Source organism: Erinaceus europaeus, chromosome 2, assembly GCF_950295315.1.
Source record: "Erinaceus europaeus chromosome 2, mEriEur2.1, whole genome shotgun sequence".
Taxonomy (NCBI): Eukaryota; Metazoa; Chordata; class Mammalia; order Eulipotyphla; family Erinaceidae; genus Erinaceus; species Erinaceus europaeus.
Genome location: NC_080163.1, coordinates 17,513,440 through 17,533,398, shown reverse-complemented (window position 1 = coordinate 17,533,398; position 19,959 = coordinate 17,513,440). Strand labels below are relative to the sequence as shown.

The following is a 19,959-nucleotide window of genomic DNA, read 5'->3' as shown; positions in this document are numbered from 1 at the left end:
TGAGTCTCCAAAGACATTTCCACAGCAGACAATTTTGTTAAGTGTTCCATCAGTGTGTCCTTCTGTGGATTTTATGGTCTCTGGTCTAACATCTAAGTCTTACATCCATGTGTGTGGGGGGCTTCTTTCTAGCTCTCAGTTCTATTCCATTGATCCATGTGATTAGTTTTATTCCTGTACCATGTGGGTTTTTATTATTTCCCTGCAGTATAGTTTGAAGTTATAAGCATGATGCCTACATTCTTACTCCTTTTTCTCAAAACTGCATTGGTGAATCTAGGTCTTTTCTGGTTCTAGATAAACTCTTTCTTTTCCAGCCAGGGTTGTTGGAAGCTTGGTGACTACATGAGTCTTTCTCTCTCTCTCTCTCCCTCTCTTGTCTCTCATCCTCTATCAAAAGAAAAAAGAAGGGCTGCCTACCCCACTAGGGAAAGATAGAAACAGGCTGGGGATATGGATCGGCCTACCAACGCCTAAATCCAGCAAAGAAGCAATTACAGAAGTCAGAACTCCTACCTTCTGCACCCCCCAAAACAACTTTAATCCATACTCCCAGTGGGGGGAGAAGTGATAAGAGGAAGAGGCTAAGGGGGCTCTGAACTCCAGCTCCACCAGGTCCCAGAAAGAGAAGAGGAAAAGTGGAGAGATATTTGGACGCAGTAATACGGCTTTGTGTGGCTTGGAGGGGAAGAGAGGATTGCAGCTGGAAGAAAAAGGGGGCAATTCCATACATATGTAGACAGATAGTTGTAGAGATGACAGTTAACCCGTATCTGCAACCTTGGGAGAACCACGGAGGTTTGCAATGGAGGGACTTGGGATTCAGAACTCTGGTGGTGGGAACGGTGTGGAATTATACCCCTGCTGACATGTAATTTTGTAAATAAACACAGTCACTAATAAAATAAATAAATAGGGGCCGGGTGGTGGCGCACCTGATTGAGCGCCCATGTTGGAATGCGCAAGGACCTAGGTTCGCGCCCCAGGTCCCCATATGCAGGCAGAAAGCTTTGCGAGTGGTAAAGCAGGGTTGCAGGTGTCTTTCTGTCTCTTTGCCTGTCTCTCCCTTCCTCTCCATTTCTGACTGTCTCTACCCAATAAATAAATAAAGATAATAAAAAATTAAAAATAAATAAATAAATGAAGGGCTTCTGGGAGCAGTGAAGGAAGACAGAGAGGAGGAGACACCTACAAGCGCCACTCTACTGCTTGCTCGCTCCTGAAGCCTCCCTGTGCCCTAGTCTTCTTCACCTGTAGCATGGATACAATAACTAGCTACCTCACAGAGCTGTGTGATTCATTCAAAACACAGAAAAGTCTTAAAAACAGTACTTGGTGGTCCAGGGAGATAGCACTGTTGTTTGCGCACCAGACTTTTCATGTCTGCAGTCCTAACAGTTCTAGGTTCAGTCCCCAACACAGCTGTAGTAAAAGTTGAGCACAATAATAGACAGAGAGATAGAGTAAAATTATAATAAAATAAACATTACAACATACCTGCCATTCATTAACACTGACTTACTATGAAATATCTATCTCGGGGGTCGGGGTAGCACACTGGTTAACACAAGGAGGTGGTACGGGGGGGTTTGCTTCACAGGTGGTAAAGCAGATCTGCAGGTGTTTTTCTTTTCCCCCTCTGTCTTCTCCTCCTCTCTCAGTTTCTGTCTTATCCAACAATAGCAACAACAGCAACAATGGAAAACAGATGGCCACCAGGAGCAGTGGATTCATAGTGCAGGCACTGAACCCCAGAGATAACCCTGGAGGCAAAATAAATGAATATAAAATATTTATCTCTAACTTGGCATCATCTATAAAGCAAGCAAGCCCTAGATTCTAATAATAGTACAAAGATCTTACAGGGAGTTTTCTTTTTAAATAAAGTTATCTTTTCTAATACTACTACTTGTAAGCAAATGAGAAGTATGTTAAACCTTAATTATTTTCATTATTTTTTAACAGTGAAAAGAACTCATACAAATTCAAGAAAGCAGGGGCTGATTGGTGGTGAATCTAGTTAAGTGCACACATTACAGAGCACAGGGACCCAGGTTCAAGCTCCCATTCCCTGCCTACAGGGGGAAGCTTCATGAATTTGATGAAGCAAGTGCTCTCTCTTCCTCTCTATTCCCCCCACCCATCTCAATATCTTTCTGTCCTACCAAGTAAAATAAAATTAAAACAAATGAACAAAAATATCAAGAGAGCCACTTAGAATCACCTTTCTTAAATGGTTACCGGCAGTCAACTAGAAAAATCAATACTGGAAGAATGTCTTCAAATTTTAATGAAACATTCAAAAGTCTATGCTAAGATTAAAAATGTCAAGTCTTTGCTGACATAACACCATTTTTCTTCTCCTTAATACTCAGCTTATTTCAACAGCTGTCACAAAAATGCCTAGAGCTTCCTTCAGGCTCATCAGATTTCCCAACACTAACATTTCATGACAGGAATCAGCAGTAATACATTTCATGAACGGTCTGTACAATATCCCAACAAGAAAGGAAGGGAAGCAAAGGAAACAATTATACTTCTAGCTGAACCTCAAAGGACAAAGTACCTTGCAGTGAATCTAATAAAGGAAGTGAAAGACCACTATGATGAAACTTACAGGACACAGGTAAAAGAACTAGAAGAAAATACAAAGAAATGGAAGAATAAAAAAAGAAAAGAAAAGAAATAGAAGAATGTCCTTTGTTCTTGGATAGGAAGAACAGGAGTTGTAAAAATGGCCATCCTGCCAAAAAAACAAAATCTATAATAGATCTGTGGCATATTTTTTCATTGTTGTTTTAATATTTGTTTATTTGATTTGATAGGGCAGAGAAAAATTGAGAGGGGGGGAAAGGTGAGATGCCTATAGCACTGCTTCACCACTCATGAAGCTTCCCCCCTGCAGGTAGGGGCTAGGGGCTTGAACACAGGACCTTGTGCATAGTAATGTGAGCACTCGATAGGGTTCGCCCACCACCTGGGCCCTACCAATGGCATTTTTCAAGGAAATTGAACAATCCAAAAATTAACGTGGAACCACAAAAGACAATGAATAGTGAAAATAATCTGAGGTGGGGGAGGAGAACTTTCATTTATTCTTCAAAGATATGGTGATTAGGGGCTGGGCAGTGAAGCACCTGGTTGAACACACATGATTAACAGGTACAATGACCTAGGTTCAAGCCTCTGGCTCCCATCCGCAGGGTGGTGAAGCAGGTAGGTCTCTATCTTCCCCTCCCCTCTCAATTTCTCTCTGTCCTGTCAAATAAGAAAGAGGACAACAAATTCAAAAACTGCAGTGGGAGTGGTGTGTGGTGGATTCATCACACAGGCACCAAGCCCCTCCTGGCTGAGAAAGAAAGAGAAAGCAAGGAAGGGAGGAAGGGAGGAAGGAAGGAAGGAAGGAAGGGAAGGAGGACGGGAGGAAGAGAAGGAGGGAGGAAGGAAGGGAGAGAGGGAGGGAGAAAGGAAGGAAGGAAGGAAGGGAAGGAGGGAGGAAGGAACAGAGGGAGGGAGGGAAAGAGAGGGGAAGGAAGAAAGAGGGAGGGAGTAATAGAGGGAAAGAGAAAGGAAGGAAGGAAGAAAGGGAGAGAGAAAGAGGGGGAGAAGAAAGTGATTAAAACAGTGTGGTACTGGAAAAAATAATAGATACTCATATCACTACAAAATAAGAGAGCCTAGAAAGACATATATACGGACATACATACAGACATCTACTATATGACAAAGGAACCAAAACCATTCAATGGGGAAAAGACCTCTTCAGCAATGGCATTGGGGAAACTGGCCAACCACATGAAACTAGGCCATCACTTAAGACTAGGCATCAAAATGAACTCAAAGTGAATTAAAGACCTACATGTTAGACCCGAGACTATAAAGTATGTAGAAGGACACATGGGTGAAATACTTCAGGACTTTAACATCAAGTCCTATTTACCTGGTGGGAAAGGGAAACTGAAGCAAGAGCAAATAAGTGGGTCAATGTAAAATTTAAAAAGCTCCTACGCGTTGGCAGAAAAGTCCACAAGGATAAAAAAGGCAACACGGTAACTGGGAGAAATTTGCATGTTGAGTATCTGAAACAGGCTAATATGAAACATATATAAAGAAATCATATAATTCAATTAAAAACAAACAAAAAAGCAAAAAATCTAAACAGAGGGGGCCCGGGAGGTGGTGCACCTGGTTGAGAGCACAAGTTACCCTGTGCAAGGATCAGGCTCAAGCCCCCAGTCCCCACCTGCAGAGGGGAAGCTTCAAAAGTGGGTGAAGCAGTGCTGTACGTCTCCCTTCCCCTCTCCCTCCTCCTTCCTCTTTCCTTTCCTCCCTCTCCCTCTCACTGTCCTATTACATAAATAAATAAATAAATTAAAAAAAAAAGATCTAAACAAGACGATTCTCTAAAGACATACACACAGCCCGCAGACATATGGGAAAATGCTCCTTAACTTACTGTTAGAGAAGGAACTGGGTGGGGTATGCTGAACACTGCCTGCCGCGATAAGATAATACAAGCCACACCTCTCCGCAGAGGTGCAGCCTCGGAGAAAACAGTATGGGTAGGCAACAAATAAAAATGGAAACCCCTCATGACCCACAAACACTACTAGCAGTAGCTCCTGAGGAGAAGACGACACGAATTGAAAAGCAGACATACGGCAGGGCGGGGGTACACCAGGCTGAGAGTACACGTTTCTGTGTTACATTGTGCAAGAACCTGGGCTCAAGGCCCTGGTCTCCACCTGCAGGGGGGAAGTTTTTTTTTTTTAATTATTTATTTATTCCCTTTTGTTTCCCTTGTTTTATTATTGTAGTTATTGTTGTTGATGTTGTCGTTGTTGGATAGGACAGAGAGAAATGGAGAGAGGAGGGGAAGACAGAGAGGGAGAGAGAAAGATAGACACCTGCAGACCTGCTTCACCACTTGTGAAGCGACTCCCCTGAAGGTGGGGAGCCGGGGGCTCGAACTGGGATCATTACTATGGTCCTTGCGCTTTGCGCCACCTGCGCTTAACCCACTGCGCTACTGCCCAACTCCCAGGAGGGAGTTTCTATGAGCTGTGAAGCAGGTCTGTAGGTATCTCTCTATTTCTCTCTTTATCTTCCCCTCCCTTCACAACCTTTTAATGTCCTATCAAATAAAGGGTGGGGGAAGGATATATGGATCCCTGTGTCCATAACTGCACTATTCACAACAAGTAAAAAAAATGAAAACCCAAATGCCCATTAATGGACAACTATATAAAGAAACTAGGGAATGGAATACTACTTTGAAAAAAAAAAAAAGTATCCTTCAGAACAAAATGGACAGAACTGGAGGTAATTATGCTTAGTGATCTAAGTAGAAAGGTGAAAGACAAACACAGACTAGTTCGTTTCATAAGTGGAATATAAATAATCCAAGAACAGGAGCTTGGAAAAAGCAGGGGAAGCAACGAAACTCAGACTTTGTGAGAACTATGTCATGTCTGTGGTGAGGGAGGGGAGAGGGCACAGAACTGTGGTACAGTACTAGTAAAGAAATTTAAAGGAAAAAAAATGAATGTAGAGATTTTCCATTTTTATTTTGTATTCAATCTCTTCCCTTTATTACGTTCAATAAAAGGAAAGTGAGAGTCCGGCGGTAGAGTAGCAGGTTAAGCGCACGTGGCGGCAAAGCGCAAGGACCAGCTTAAGGATCCCGGTTTTAGCTCCTGGCTCCCCACCTGCAGGGGAGTCGCTTCACAGGCGGTGAAGCAGGTCTGCAGGTGTCTGTCTTTCTCTCCTCATTCTCTGTCTTCCCCTCTGCTCTCCATTTCTCTCTGTCCTATCATCAGTAACATCAATAACAACAACTCTGTCCTATCATCAATAACAACAACTACAATAAAAGCAAGGGCAACAAAAGGGAATAAATAATATTAAAAAAAGTTTAAAGAAAATCACTTAAAAGTTAGAAGGGAATCTCTGATATAAGAACAGTATAAATAGCACACGATAGGAAGTTGAGAATAATTTTTATTTATTTATTTATTGGATAGAGACAGTCAGAAATTGAAAGGGAAGGGGGTGACAGAGAGGGAAAGATGCACAAGGATCCTGGTTCTACCTCCTGTTTCCCCACCCGCAGGGGGCTTGCTTCACAAGCAGTGAAGCAGGTCTTCAGGTGTCTATCTTTCTCTCTCTCTATCTCCCCCACCCCTCAGTTTCTCTGTCCTAACAATTAAAAAAAATAGAAAAAATGGCCTCCAAGGGGCAGTGGGTTCATAGTGCAGGCACTGAGCCCAGCGATCACACTGGAGGCAACAAAAAAAGGAGGGGGGGAGACACCTGCAACACTGCTTCACTACTCAAAGCTTTCCCCCTGCAGGTGGGGACCACATCTTTACGCACTATAACAAGTGCATTCAACCAGGTGAACCACTACCCGGCCCCCCGCCAGACAGGTTTTTATAGAAATAAATACTGTACAAGAAAGTCATCAAAAATAAACATACGGGTGGGCGGTCGGGCGGTAGCACAGCAGGTTAAGCACAGGTGGCAGCAAAGCACAAGGACCAGCATAAGGATCCCGGTTCTAGCCCCCAGCTCCCCACCTGCAGGGGTGTCGCTTCACAAGCAGTGAAGCTGGTCTGCAGGTGTCTGTCTTTCTCTCCCCCTCTCTGTCTTCCCCTCCTCACTCCTTTTCTCTCTGTCTTATCCAACAATGACAACATCAATAACAACAATAATAACCACAACAATGATAAAATAACAAGGGCAACAAAAGTGAAAAAAAATAGCCCTCAGGAGTAGTGGATTCGTAGTGCTGGCACCAAGTCCCAGCAATAATCCTGGAAGAAATAAAATAAAACAAAATAAAATAAAATAAAATAAACATTCATTTGAGAAAGCATGAGTTCAGGAGGAGGTGTCTCATTGGCTGAGCTGTGATGTTCCCATTGGCCGGCTTGTTGCTAAGCAACAGAAACCATAAAAATCTTTTACTCTTCCTGTTTGGGAGCGCAGGATAGCTCTTGGTGCGGTCAGGTACAGTATTTAAGTGCCACCTGGGGTAACCAACTGAGTGGTAGAGCCAGACAGCTTCTTCTACAAGCCTTTCCAACTTTAGTTGAGGCTTCCTTCCTCCAAGATATTGCAAGTTTCCTCCCAAACAATGGCAGTAAAGTGAATGCTGCAATAAAGTCACACAAAATTGTCGGGTTCCCAGTACTATACTGTCTGCTAAATGTACAACATTAACTTAAAAAAAAAAAGTACAGTCGTCCCTCGCTTATTGCGGTTAATCAGTTCCAGACTCTACTGCCGATAAGTGAATTTTCAAGAGAGAGGATTCTTTTTTTATAAATTGAGTATTTTTGTAGTGAGAACATAGAAAAATCTGTTTATGACCTTCTAAATACGATTTTTAACATTATGAGAACCGTCTAGATATGAAATGACACCCCTTTAGCTTTGCTTCCTTGCTACAAGAGACAGTAGTCATTGCACCGATGTTCTTTGCATCTTTACGGATGGAGCAAAATGGAGCAAACGGCTGACTCTTTCAAGTCATAATGGCGGGCAACCTCCACGATTTTCTTGCCATCTTTGATCAAATCTAAGAGTTTCATCTTCTGGATGGTAAGCATCTTCCACCGGTGCTTAGTCTCATCATCAGAAGGCTTAGAAAAAGCAGCACGTTTAGGAGTCTTGTGGGGCTAAGATAAAGGTTCTCAGAAATTGCAAACACTTCCAAGAGCAAGGATGCTTCTGCTGCGTAGTGATGCAGAAGGGCGTACGCTCTGACTGGCTTAGTTTCCCCACACCCTATTCTCCCTCTCTCTCTCTCTCTCTCTCTCTCTCTCTCTCTCTCTCTCACACACACACACACACACACACACACACACACACACACACACACACACCTGCACCTGGCGGTGAAGGATTTGCTGGGGGGGGGGGTGCTCGAATACACAGGCCTGCAGTCCATATGGACAGTCATTTTAATTTTAATAGTAATACAGGGGTGTATTACAACCGAGTGCATGTTGTATCATTTTCACTGTCTATCAACTTTTTAATGAAAATATTAGAAAAAAAAAAAACATGATGGAGTGAAGCCGCAGAAGTTGAAACTCGAAGTGGTGAGGGATGACTATATATCCCTTAAAAAAAAACAAAACTGGGGCTGGGTGGTGACAAACCGGGTTAAGTGCACATGTTATAGTGCACAAGGAACCAGGTTCTAGCCCCAGGTCCCCACCTGCAGGCAGGAAGCTTCACAAGTAGTGAAGTAGTGCTGCAGGTGTCTCTCTGTCTCTCTCCCTCGCTACCCTCCCCACTCTCTAGATTTATGGCTGTCTCTATCTGATAAATAAAGAAAATTAAAAAAATTTTATTCCCCAATTTAAGCCCCCAGTTCCGACCTGCAGTATTAAAATTTTCACAGACAACTGGTTAAACAAACCACAGTATATTAAGCAATAAATTATACTGTATAGACACTAAAAACTTTTTTTCTGGATATGATACCATAAAGCACAGGAGACCTACCCCACCACCAAATAAAAAAGGTAGATTGAAGCTTGTCAAATTAAAACCTTTTTTTGGTGCATCTAACTAAATTATTCCTTGAAAAAGAACACCATTTCTGAGGTGAGAAAAAGAGAGGAAGGAAATATTTTTAAGTCATATATCTGACAAATTAACACCCAGAACACATAAACAACTACAGTTCAACAAGAAAACAAGCCAGTGGGTTAAAAATGAGCAAATGACTTTAAAGAATCATTTCTCCAGTAAAAAGATATACAAACGATCAATAAGCATATGAATAGATGATCAATATCACTAACCATTAGGGAAACAAAATAAAACAAAATCACAAGGAGATCATACTCGGTAACACAAGATAACAAATGATGGGCAAGAGTATAAAGAAACTGGAAACTTTGTGTACTGTTGGTGGTGTGGAAAATGGTCCATCTGCTCAGGCATTAAGCAAACGCTCAAAAAAGAAGTCAAGTCTAGAATGTATCATATGATCCAACAATATCACTTCTACCCAAAAGAAATAAAAGCAGGATCAGATACTTGTCCTCTCATTTTCTCTACATAAACCTAAAGTCCCGTACTGGTGGCAGCTTCAAATAGCCCCAATGAAGAAGCAGCCCAGGGATCCATTAGCAGACGAGTAATGAAACACCATCCGGCATGCACAGAGAGACAATGAAAGAGTTGGTTCAGCCTTTAAAAGGACCTGGAGAACACACGTCACCACAGCACCAAGCCTTGATGAAATATTGCCAAGTGAGACAAGCCAATCACAAAATAATAAGGTAGCATGATTCCAGTCAAATTCATAGAGACAAAAAGTAGGATGGTGGTGGCCAGTGACTAAGAAAAGTGGAGAATGAGGAGTTGGTCATTTTTTTTTTTTTTTAATGTATGTGGAGCCAGAGCCTTGCACACACATAACTTCTCTGCTCTGGGAAAAGGGGCAAGGGAGCAGGGGTGAGCCCACAGCACTGTAGTTTTTTTTCTAGCACCGTGGCATGTCCCTCGTAGTGCCAAGGTTCAAACCTGGGCCCCACACACGACAAGCCACAAGCTCTATCTGCTGACTTTACTCTCAGGCTGAAGGAGTTAGTATTTAACTAGTATAGCATTGCTGGAAAATACCAAAAAGATCTAGAGATGGATTGTGGTCATGTCTGCACAATGTGAATACACTGAATGCCACAAAAAGGGACACTTAAGTAAGTTTGCTGTTGGGTATAGTTTACTACTGCTAAAGAAAAAAAAAAAAAAAATAATAATGGTGGCCAGGCGGTGGCACACCCTGGTTAAGCGGACATAGTACTATGTGCACGGACCTGCTCAAGGACCCGGGTTCGACCCCCTGCTTCTCATCTGCGGTGAGGATGCTTCACAAGTGGTAAAGAAGGTCTGCAAGCATCCTTCTCTCTCCTTCTCTACCTCCCCCTGGTTTCTCAATTTCTCTCTGTCCTAGCAAATAAAATGGGGAGAAGAAAAAAAGGGGGGGAGAGGATGGCTACCAGGAGCAGCAGATTCAGTGTCAGCACTGAGCTCCAGCAATAACCCTAGAGGCAAAAAAAAAAAAAAATTAACAGGTCCTGGGCAGTGGCATGCACACACTACACCATGCATAAACACCTGGATTCAAGCCCCTCACCTCCACCCACAAGGGAAAGCTTGACAAGTGGTGAAGCAGTGCTGCAGGTGTTTCTCTGTCTCCCCCTCCCTCTCTACCCGTCTTTCCCCTCTCAATTCCTCTCTGGCCTATTAAATAAAAGAAAGTTAAAAAATGGTAACAATTATACTAAGATGCACGGATGACAGGACATAGGCTGCTGTGTGGTAGGATGAACTGGCAGTCTTCCTCATTTAATTGGATAGACACAGGAATCAAAACAATTCAGTGGGCCTGGCACACTGAAAAAGAACCATCTTCTCCAGGGTAATGAAGAGCCTTGATGACAGCTAATGCTTTGTAACCAGCTTCAAGGAGGCAGGAGAGACTCAAGTGCTTCTTGGCACTACGGCGGGAGAGGTGGTCTGATGGGCTCTGCGCAGGCTCTGGCTTCCTCCAACTAGGCCAGGAGATGTCGGAGCATAATGTTTTTGTTCTTGAGCTGTACTGTTTCACAGATGACTTAGGAGCCAGGTCAGTCACTGGTCTTACTATGAGAGGGTGCCCAGAAATTGGGACATTCGGGGATTCGCTTGGACCGTGCATTCCTTTTTTTTTTTTCTTTTTAAAAATTGTTGTCTTTTATTCTCTTTTTAAAAATTTTTTTATTCATTTACTTATTTATTTATTCCCTTTTGTTGCCCTTGTTTTATTGTTGTAGTTATTATTGATGTCATTGTTATTGGATAGGTCAGAGAGAAATGGAGAGAGGAGGTGAAGATAGAGAGGGAGAAAGATAGACACCAGCAGACCTGCTTCACCATTTGTGAAGTGACTTCCCTGCAGGTGGGGAGCCGGGGGCTCAAACTGGGATTCTTATGCCAGTCCTTGTGCTTTGTGCCACCTGCGCTTAACCCGCTGCACCACCGCCCAACCCCCTGTGCATTCCTTTGCCATGTGTTCAGGTCTCTCTCCCCACCCAGTGCCCAGCCCCCTGCTATCTGAAGGGGGAAAAAAAAAAGCCTGAAACAAAAAAACACCAGAGATGACCAGAAAAAAAAAGGCCTTGAGACATTTATATTACCTCCATTCACTAGGCAAGTACTAACAACAACTGGGTAGACGAGAGAAAGTCAGCCCTTCAGAAGAGAGTATCACTGCATGTCTTACAGAGAGGCCAGGGCACACGTGGTTGCACTGTGCAAAACACAAGGGAAGATCTCTATTTTAAGGAGAGCATGTTGGGGGCTGTGTCCTCAGAGTGAGAGATCTAGCATGGCTGCATGACCTGGTACTCAGGCAGGTGCTGACCTTGTTTGTCTGTGTCTATCTGTCTCTCTCACTTCAACCCTGACAATCTTCCCTGTCATCACTCAGATTCCCTTGCTGCTATTATTAATCAACATAGCAAATTTGGAATTTGGTCCCCTTTAACATATCCTGCAACTCTCAGCCTGGAACATTCTTTCTTTCTTTTTTTTTTTAAATTTCTCTCTTAGAATGGGTTAATGGTTTACAGTCAACAGTAAAATACAATAGTTTGTACATGTGTAACATTTCTCAGTTTTCCACTTAACAATTCAACCACCACTAGATCCTCCTCTGCCATCATGTTCCAGGACCTGAACCTCCCACCCTAGAGTCCTTTACTTTGGTGCAATACACCAACTCCAGCCCAAGTTCTGCTTTGTGTTTTCCTGTCTGTTCTTATTTTTCAACTTCTATCCATGAGTGAGATCATCCCATATTCTTCCTTCTCTTTCTGGCTTGATTTTTCTCACTTAACATCATTTGTTCAAGCTCCATCCAAGATGAGGTGAAGAAGGGGAATTCTCCACTTTTAATAGCTGAGTAGTATTCCATTGTGTATACATATCACAACTTACTCAGCCACTCATCTGTTGTTCCTTAGTTATTCTTAAAACCCCATTCTTTTCTCAAATGTCAGTTCCTCTAAGAGCCTTTCCCTAAAGATTCGATCGGACAGTCCTTCCCATTACTCGATCCCTCATTTTTCCCTCATGGACTAGTCGTACCAATTTGTTTACTGTCATTTCTCATCACTAGAATGTAAACTGAGAAGGCAAGGAAGACATATATCTTGCTTGTTGTCTTATTATCAATGTTTAGGACAAGGCCATGGGAACAACCAATATTTATTTGTTGAAGAGAAAGGAGGAAAAGAAACTGCAATGAGCAAGGCAGATAGTATCCTTTCAAAAGACTAAGTTTTGAAGTGCTGGGCCAGGGGCTAGTTCAGCATTAAGAGGATAGGAATTGCCTGTCTGAGGTCCCAGATTTAGTCCCTAACACCTCCATATGCCAGAGCTGAGTGTTGGCCTGCCTCTCCTCCCCACCCCCCCCATCACTCACACACACACACACACACACACACACACACACACACACCTTTAATAAATCTTAAAACATTATATGGGGGCTGGGTAGTGGTGTATTCCGTTAAGCACACACCTTACACTTCCAGGTTTGAGCTCCCGTCCCCCACCTGCAGAGGGCACACACACTTCACAAGCGGTGTAGCAGTGCTGCAAATGTCTATCTCCCCTTCCTCTCTCAATTTCTCTCTGTCCTATCTAATAAAAATAGAAAGAAAGAAAAAAAAAAAAAGGCTGCTGAGAGTGGTGGATTCATAGTGCAGGCACCAAACCCCAGCACCTCCCTTTGGAGTCTTGAGAACTGGGCACTTGTCAGCTAGAATGTTCACCTTTATCCCTCTTACATTGCAACATTCTCCTGAGAGTTGCCTGACTCTCAGTAAAGGAAGTTGTTTTTCTACAGTGCAGTTAAGAGGACTTGGTAAGGGGAATGATGAGAGGGCAAAAAGGGCAAAGAAGATGAGAGGTTTATAGAACAACAGACAGGAAGGAACTTCGTTCTCCATGGTGGCCTACCACTCAGAATTCCTTTAGCTAATCAGCAATGGTGAAGAAATTGAGATGCCACAAGTGCAAAGACTCTAAGGGTCCTGACACACCCTAGTAACATGAGCTTAGTACTGTAAAAGAAGACATAAGAAGCTATCTAAGTGAGCTATTTTGCTGACCCTAGACACATTCAGAAAGAGAACAGGAGGTGAGCTGGGAAGACTTGCACACATGAGGCCTTCGAGATCCCAGGGCATATGCCAGCAGCACCATCTGCCAGAGCTGAACAGCGTTTGGTCCCTCTCCCTCCCTTCCCCACCTACTCTCCCCTCTTCCTCTTATACATTTTTATAAACAATAAAACAGGCATAAGGAAGGACCATGAGGGAGCAAATAGGAAAGATTTGTGTGTAGTCCCTTCACAGTAACAGCAAAACTACCCCCAAAACATGAGACAATCTGAAGAGAAACAGAGCTGAAACCCAGAGGAGCAAGCTTCCACAGCAAGAGACAAGAGTCTGCATCTAGAGGCAAGAGATGTTCTCCCCAAGGGGGAAAAGGAGAAGCCGCCATGTGACAATATGCTGCAATACGTAGAGATCTCCAAGGTGCAGAGGGGCAAAGTGCCTAACTCCTAGCACCTCGATCCCATTACAGTCTAACACTTAAAACACTGCTATAGGAGGGGAGAAACTACATACTACAGGGTTAAAGAAACAGTTCATAGGTAAGGTGCATTCCTTGCCACTGGTGCAGTCCAGGTTTAAGCCCCTGTGCCTCACATGCGTTCCAGGGTGGTGCCGCAGGAAGCTCCTGTGCTGTGACATCACTCCCACTCTTTCCATCTCTATCTGATCGTGAAAAGTCAGCCCAAGAACAGGGAAATCTCCCAGGTAGGAGGCCCCAGCTGGGGTCTAGTGTGAGGGTGGAAAGAATCTTTATGCTATAAACTGGGTGAGACTACTCCTAGGCACCATCCTGACGACCTCTGTGATCTTAATGAGAATTGGGCTGCTGGACACCCTATGTGGAATTCAGTCTCCATAGTAATAAACCTTGGGGAGGGCAGATCCTGGGAGATCCTCCCCTGCCCTAGCAAATAGCTGGGGACTGAGAGACATTTCTCAAGAGTGCTGACTCCTGGAAAATAAACAGACCAGGTCTTCACCAGCACACTCCTGACTCTAGGCAACAAACTGTACCTTTATAGGGAGGGAGAGCCCTGCAGACTTTGCAAAGCATGGTTAGCTAGCCAGGACCCCCCAGCTCCAACGTGTGTGCACTTCTGGGGCTATAATTCCAACCTCCTTCCAGTCTTGAATCAGAACTGAGTAGTGTTCTGATCTCTCTCTCCTCTCATAAAAAATAAAAAAGAAATAAATAAAAAGAAATAAAGTTCTTCAACCAAGGATGCTCTTAAGTTATCAAATCTTTTGAAAGCATGGTAAAAGGTTTTTCAGGCAGACAACAGATAAAGGAACCAGTCTTACAAGAAAAGCAAAAGGGACTTACATAGAAAGAAAATACTGACTGAGGATTTGCTATGTGCACAACAACCCCAGGTTAAATAAAGCCAAGCCCCCAGTTCCTTCGAGGAAGTTTGGGTGCTAGAATGGTGAAGTCCTAGAGATGACCACCCCCCACCCCCCACCCCCAGCCAAATGAGGGAGGTGGGGAAGCAGGAGGAGGCAGCAACAAGCAAAGACAAAGCCAGGAAACAAGCAGAGTCAAATGAAAACAAGCCTTTTACCACCAAAGGGGGTTGTGAGTGAAGTGGACTGCAAAGGGTGTGAAAGTAAGTGTATATTGGTACTTTATTTTTATTTTTTTAATATTTTATTTATTTATTCCCTTTTGTTGCCCTTGTTTTATTGTTGTAGTTATTATTGTTGTTGTCGTCATCGTTGTTGGATAGGACAGAGAGGAATGGAGAGAGGAGGGGAAGACAGAGAGGGGGAAAGAAAGACAGACACCTGCAGACCTGCTTCACCGCCTGTGAAGCAACTCCCCTGCAGGTGGGGAGCCGGAGTTCGAACCGGGATCCTTATGCCGGTCCTTGTGCTTTGCACCACCTGCGCTTAACCCGCTGCGCTACAGCCCGACTCCCTGTATATTGGTACTTTAATGGTAGATAAAGTGTAGTTGCTTATTTTGAAAAAAGTGTGATTACAGTGCTTCTAATGCATGCATAGTCTTGTAAACCAATGTTACCTCAAACAGAAAGTAAATCAGAAAAAAAAAAACAATAAACAACTAAAACTTTGATAAAGAAACATGATCTAGCTTATCTATCCTACTACATAGCCCTCCTTAGTTCAGAAAGGCAGAATGACCTAGAATATCCTTTGCTCCAAATCAAATATCATTGTAATTTTGAGCTTTTATTTCCTCTTCTATACTTGTTTGACATTTAATATTAATTTAAAAAGCAAGTCTTTAATTATACTATCAGCAAATTCTATCAGAATTCGACTTTTTATATTTTAATATTTTTAATATTTTATTTATGGTTTAATGCAACAACAAAAAAAGAATACTATTTTTTTTTTTTTTTACTAAAGTGATTCTCCAAAGGGTATGCTATGGCTCATTAATAATATAGAAACCATAACCCAAGAGTTTTTCTGTTCTTGTGTGATGGCTCTGTAAAGATTATCTGGTTTATGAAGTATAAGTTTCCTTAGTCTTTTATAGTACTACACAAATATTATCAGGCAAATAATGAAAGACTGAAGTTTGTTGTTGCTCACTGTGGCTAGGTACCAATTAAAAAGACAAAGGTTAGCAAAACATTTGAACTTCTGCAGCTATAGCTCAAGGATATAACCGGCAAAAAACAGAGGCGGGGGTGGGGGGGGGTGGGGGGGGTGGGGTGGTGGGGTGGAATTCTTCTTAAAGCCGGACTTTAGCAGAATGAACCGAAAACTTCAGACGTCTCACACAGAACAATAGCTTTGAGATCGAATTGGATCTGAAAATCCACTAAAGCAGGAAATAGAAATCTGCACCACTGAGGGGTAAAGATAAGCATGCAGTCATTGTAGCTTGAGGGAGGATAACAGGAACGGAAATCCAGTGCAGTCTGGGAAAGCGGTTGGTGACTGAACACTTTACAAACGGCTCTGCGTTAAACCATTTGTGTCGCACTCAGGCTTCCTCACCCTGTCCAAGACACAGAACTGTGAACCACAAAGCAACTTCTCAATATTGTTAGTAACTTAAATTCAAAGTTGTCCATCTTGTTAAATGCATACTCCTTAGTCATTGCTTTCCATGTAAAGCAGAACTGGTTTACTCAGCAACTATCCCACTGTTACTTCTATCCCAAAGACATAGTTTTCATAGCTGCCACTTAATAAAGAGTTAAACTTTAAGAGTGGGGGAGGGGGAATCAAAAGGTCACCTCTAAACCCAAACTCCATCTGAAGCAAAGATATACTGAGAGTTCTCAATAGTTAAGATTGAATGCTGGCTAGCAGAGCAAACACAAGTATGTCTAAAGCCTGATACCTTCTCTCAAGGGCTCTACATGCAGGACAGCTTAAGGAGTCACAGGTGTTGGAAAATAATAATGTACTGTGCTAAAGATAAAAAAATAAACTTCTGAACACCAATGAGGCATTTTTCAGCAGCATAAGAAGCTACAGGGAAGGTTTGAGTGACAGCTGAACTAGGAATGGAATGAGGAAAGGACTGAATCTGGACAACCACAAGAAGGGGAAGATATTCAGGAAGTGAGAGGAAAAAAATAACACACACTAACACACACACACACACACACACACACACACACCCTTTCCAGACAGACCTCAATTCAATTAGTCTTCCCTCACACAGGCTGCTCTTGCTAGGCGGGGCTTCTTCAAACCGACATTCCCTCCTGTGGGCCTTTACATCTGCTGATCCATCTGCCCAGGATGATCTCCTCAGCTACCTGCAAGACCTGCTTACTAGTTGGCTTTCCCACTCTATTTTTTTGGGGGGGAGCAAATGGTTTGGGGCGGATCTTGAAGTTATCATGCAGAATGAAATAAGTCAGAAAGAAGACAAACAGTGCATCATCTCACTCACAGAAGACTTGCTTTCTTCTCTCCTTGGAGTCTTGACTCACATGCCACCCTCTCAGTGAGAACTTAAATGTCCTATTTTAAATCGCCAACCTCACGTCACTTGTCACCCACCACTTCATTCTTCTCCACAGGACTTACTCCTAGCTGACATTTTCTATTTTCTACCTTCTGCTCATTAGCTTTGTGTAACCACTGCCTGTTGGCTCCTATCTTTTAAAATACTGCCTTGCACACAGTGAGCATGGCATCAGTTTTTGTTCACTAACTCACCCATGGAATAAATGAATGAAAAACATTTCTGCCCTCCAAGAAGTTATGATCTGGCAGAAGAGGAAGCGAGGAAGCGAGTATCTAGATGAGTCAATGACCTTCAGTTATTCCTGTTATGCAGTAAATGCACAGCTGGCAAAACCCAGTTTATGAAAGACTAACATGCAGCTCCTGACATGCACACCTCTAGGTGATCAGTGACCACCGAGCTCTTTTTATACTCCCTTGCTCCTGCTCCCAGTAGCACTTGCATGATGGCCAAAAATGACACCGATGCTGCCAGAACTGCCTCTTCCCACATTAACCTTTGCAGCCACCTACTAAGTAAAGGCAGGGCTACTTCTGTTCCCATTATTGGACAGGAGAAAGATGTCCTGCTAGGATTGCCACAATGAATACACTTGTTCTGTAAATTGTGACATTCTGAATGTTAGGAGTGGCACCACGGATTGGAGGGATAATCCAGCAAACCTTCTATTTTGAATACGATTTAATTGTCAAGAGTAGATAAGAAATGATACACTTTCAAGATGTGTTCCACTTCAGGAACAGACCTTTTCTGCATTGTAAATAGGCTACTCAGGCCAAACGGTTAAGAGAAGGATTGCTTCAATAAAGGCTGCTACTATGTTTCAGGTAAATGGGTGCCAGTGTAAAGTTAAAGTAATTTTTGTTTTCCACTAAAAAAGATCAACTAGAATTTTATCCTGGATTAAGAAGGATGTAGAATTCTTAAGTAGAGCATTAGCATTTAAATTACACCACACTAAGACCAAAACCAGGAGTAGTAGAAAATAGTCTGGCTTGCTAGCGACAGCAGAACTACTTAAGGAAAGGAAGAAAAAAAAACTCAAGATTTCTCACTCCCAACTCACACCTCCACAGACTGCATTATCTTGGGCAAAGTGATATTTTCACATTAAATTTTTAATGACAGGAATGATTTCCATCTGGGATAGAGCAGCATGAAGTGTTAGCCTTGGCACAATTTCTTTCTTTCTTTCTTTCTTTCTTTCTTTCTTTCTTTCTTTCTTTCTTTCTTTTTCTTTTTTTTTGGTTGTTGCTGGGGCTTTGATGCTCCAGGCAATTTTTTTCCCCCAGAGAGAGCAGGAGAGACAGACAGAAGCAAAGAAGAGACACAGACACCACAGCATCTGCGGGGGCGGGCAAGGTTGAACTTGGCTCTGGCACATGGCCAGGCAGGTCCCCTCCCAGGTGAGCTAGCTCGCTGGCCCCGATTTCAATCTATCACTCCAAGTTCCTACCTGTTTATTTCAAAATGTGCCAGCACTCGGCAACTATCTTATTTCTTCATTAACCCTACCTGCTCGGGAGAAGTGACGACCCAACCTGTCTGAAAAGGGAAGAAAAAAAAAAGAAAAGAAAAAAAAAAGCAAACTTGATTTCATGTGTTCTTCCTAGTGATGAATGCTGCCCTTGCCTACTTAGCTATATGCCTCCGACCTCTCTCTTTCCTCTGTATCATTATGCCTCCGATCTCTCTCTTTCTCTCTCTCTATCATTATGCCTCCAATCTCTCTCTCTCAATCATTAATGAATTGCTTATCTTTATTACCTTCCAAACCACCACCACCACCTCTACCTACCTGGATCAATACTAGGGACGCTCCTTGCTTGGAGTTTGCCCAACAGGACTACTCTGCACATGCGGAAGAAAGAAAAGAAAAAGAAGGGAAAAAGAAAGAAAGAGAGAAAGAAAGAAAAAGAGGGAAAGAAAAAAAAAAAGCAAGCACAAATCTGGGCAAATTCCCTGAGGTGTTAATTAACAATAACAACAACAACAACAACGAGGAGGAGGACGCCCAGCCACCCCTCTGCAAGTGCAACTTTCAGGTTGAGAAGACTCCGGGCCGGCCCGCGATTGCAGGAGAGGAGCAGTCCTGACAGCTGCTGGGGAAGAGCCTGGCTTTTCCGCACACACAGGCGGGGTCCCCAGCTCGCTCCTCCTGCGCAGGAGACACCTGAAAGTCACCCCGTCTCCGCTTGGGGTCTCCCCACGCCGCCGGGGGGGGGGGGTGTCCGGAGCCCTGCGGGCGGCGCCCGTCCGCGCCCGCGGGGGGGGGGGGAGGAGCGGAGCCGCAGGTGCGCGGGGCGGGCAGGTGGGCTGCGGCCCCTAAGTCCAGCAGGGCCGTGCGCCCGGGGGTGAGCCCGGTGTGTGCGCGGGGGGGAGGGGGGTTCCCCCGGGGAAGGGCGGGAGCCTCCCGCCGACTGTGGAGCCGCCGCGGGGCGCAGCCACGTCGGGCGCCCAGCTGTCAACCCGGGAGCGCGAGGCGGCGGCGGGCGCCGGAAGGGCCGCGGCGCGCGCGCGGGGGTCGCTGCCAGCCGCCAACGATCCCACCCCCACACACACCACCCCGCGCCCCGGACCCGGGGCGGCGGCACTCACGTAGGGCTGGTAGAACTTGGAGAGCCGCGGCTTCCCGTGGTTGTTGAAGATGAGGATCGCCTTGATCATGGCTGAACCGGGCCGACCGGGTGGGCGCTGGGGGCCAGGGCGGGGACCGGCGCGCGAGCCTCCGCCTCAGGATCTCGCCGGCGAGCCGTCCCCACCCGCCCCCTCCCGCACGCGCGCGCGCGCGCCCCCGTACAACAGGGC

General features: G+C 44.2%; 1 protein-coding gene across 5 annotated transcripts in view; it reads right to left on the bottom strand.

Annotated features, from left to right (window-relative positions):
* The window catches only part of AP3S1 (adaptor related protein complex 3 subunit sigma 1), a 78,672-nt gene extending 58,716 nt beyond the window's left edge, over nt 1–19,956 (bottom strand). For 3 of the 5 annotated variants that reach the window (XM_016187620.2, XM_016187621.2, XM_060177335.1), the window contains exon 1: nt 19,750–19,954. In XM_016187620.2, coding sequence (XP_016043106.1) covers nt 19,750–19,818 — 69 coding nt within the window. In that variant the 5' untranslated portion in view covers nt 19,819–19,954. Of the gene's footprint in view, nt 1–19,749 lie in introns of all 5 variants that reach the window. The other 2 variants (XM_060177339.1, XM_007521968.3) reach the window with 2 other exon arrangements.
* Nucleotides 19,957–19,959: the final 3 nt, after the last annotated feature.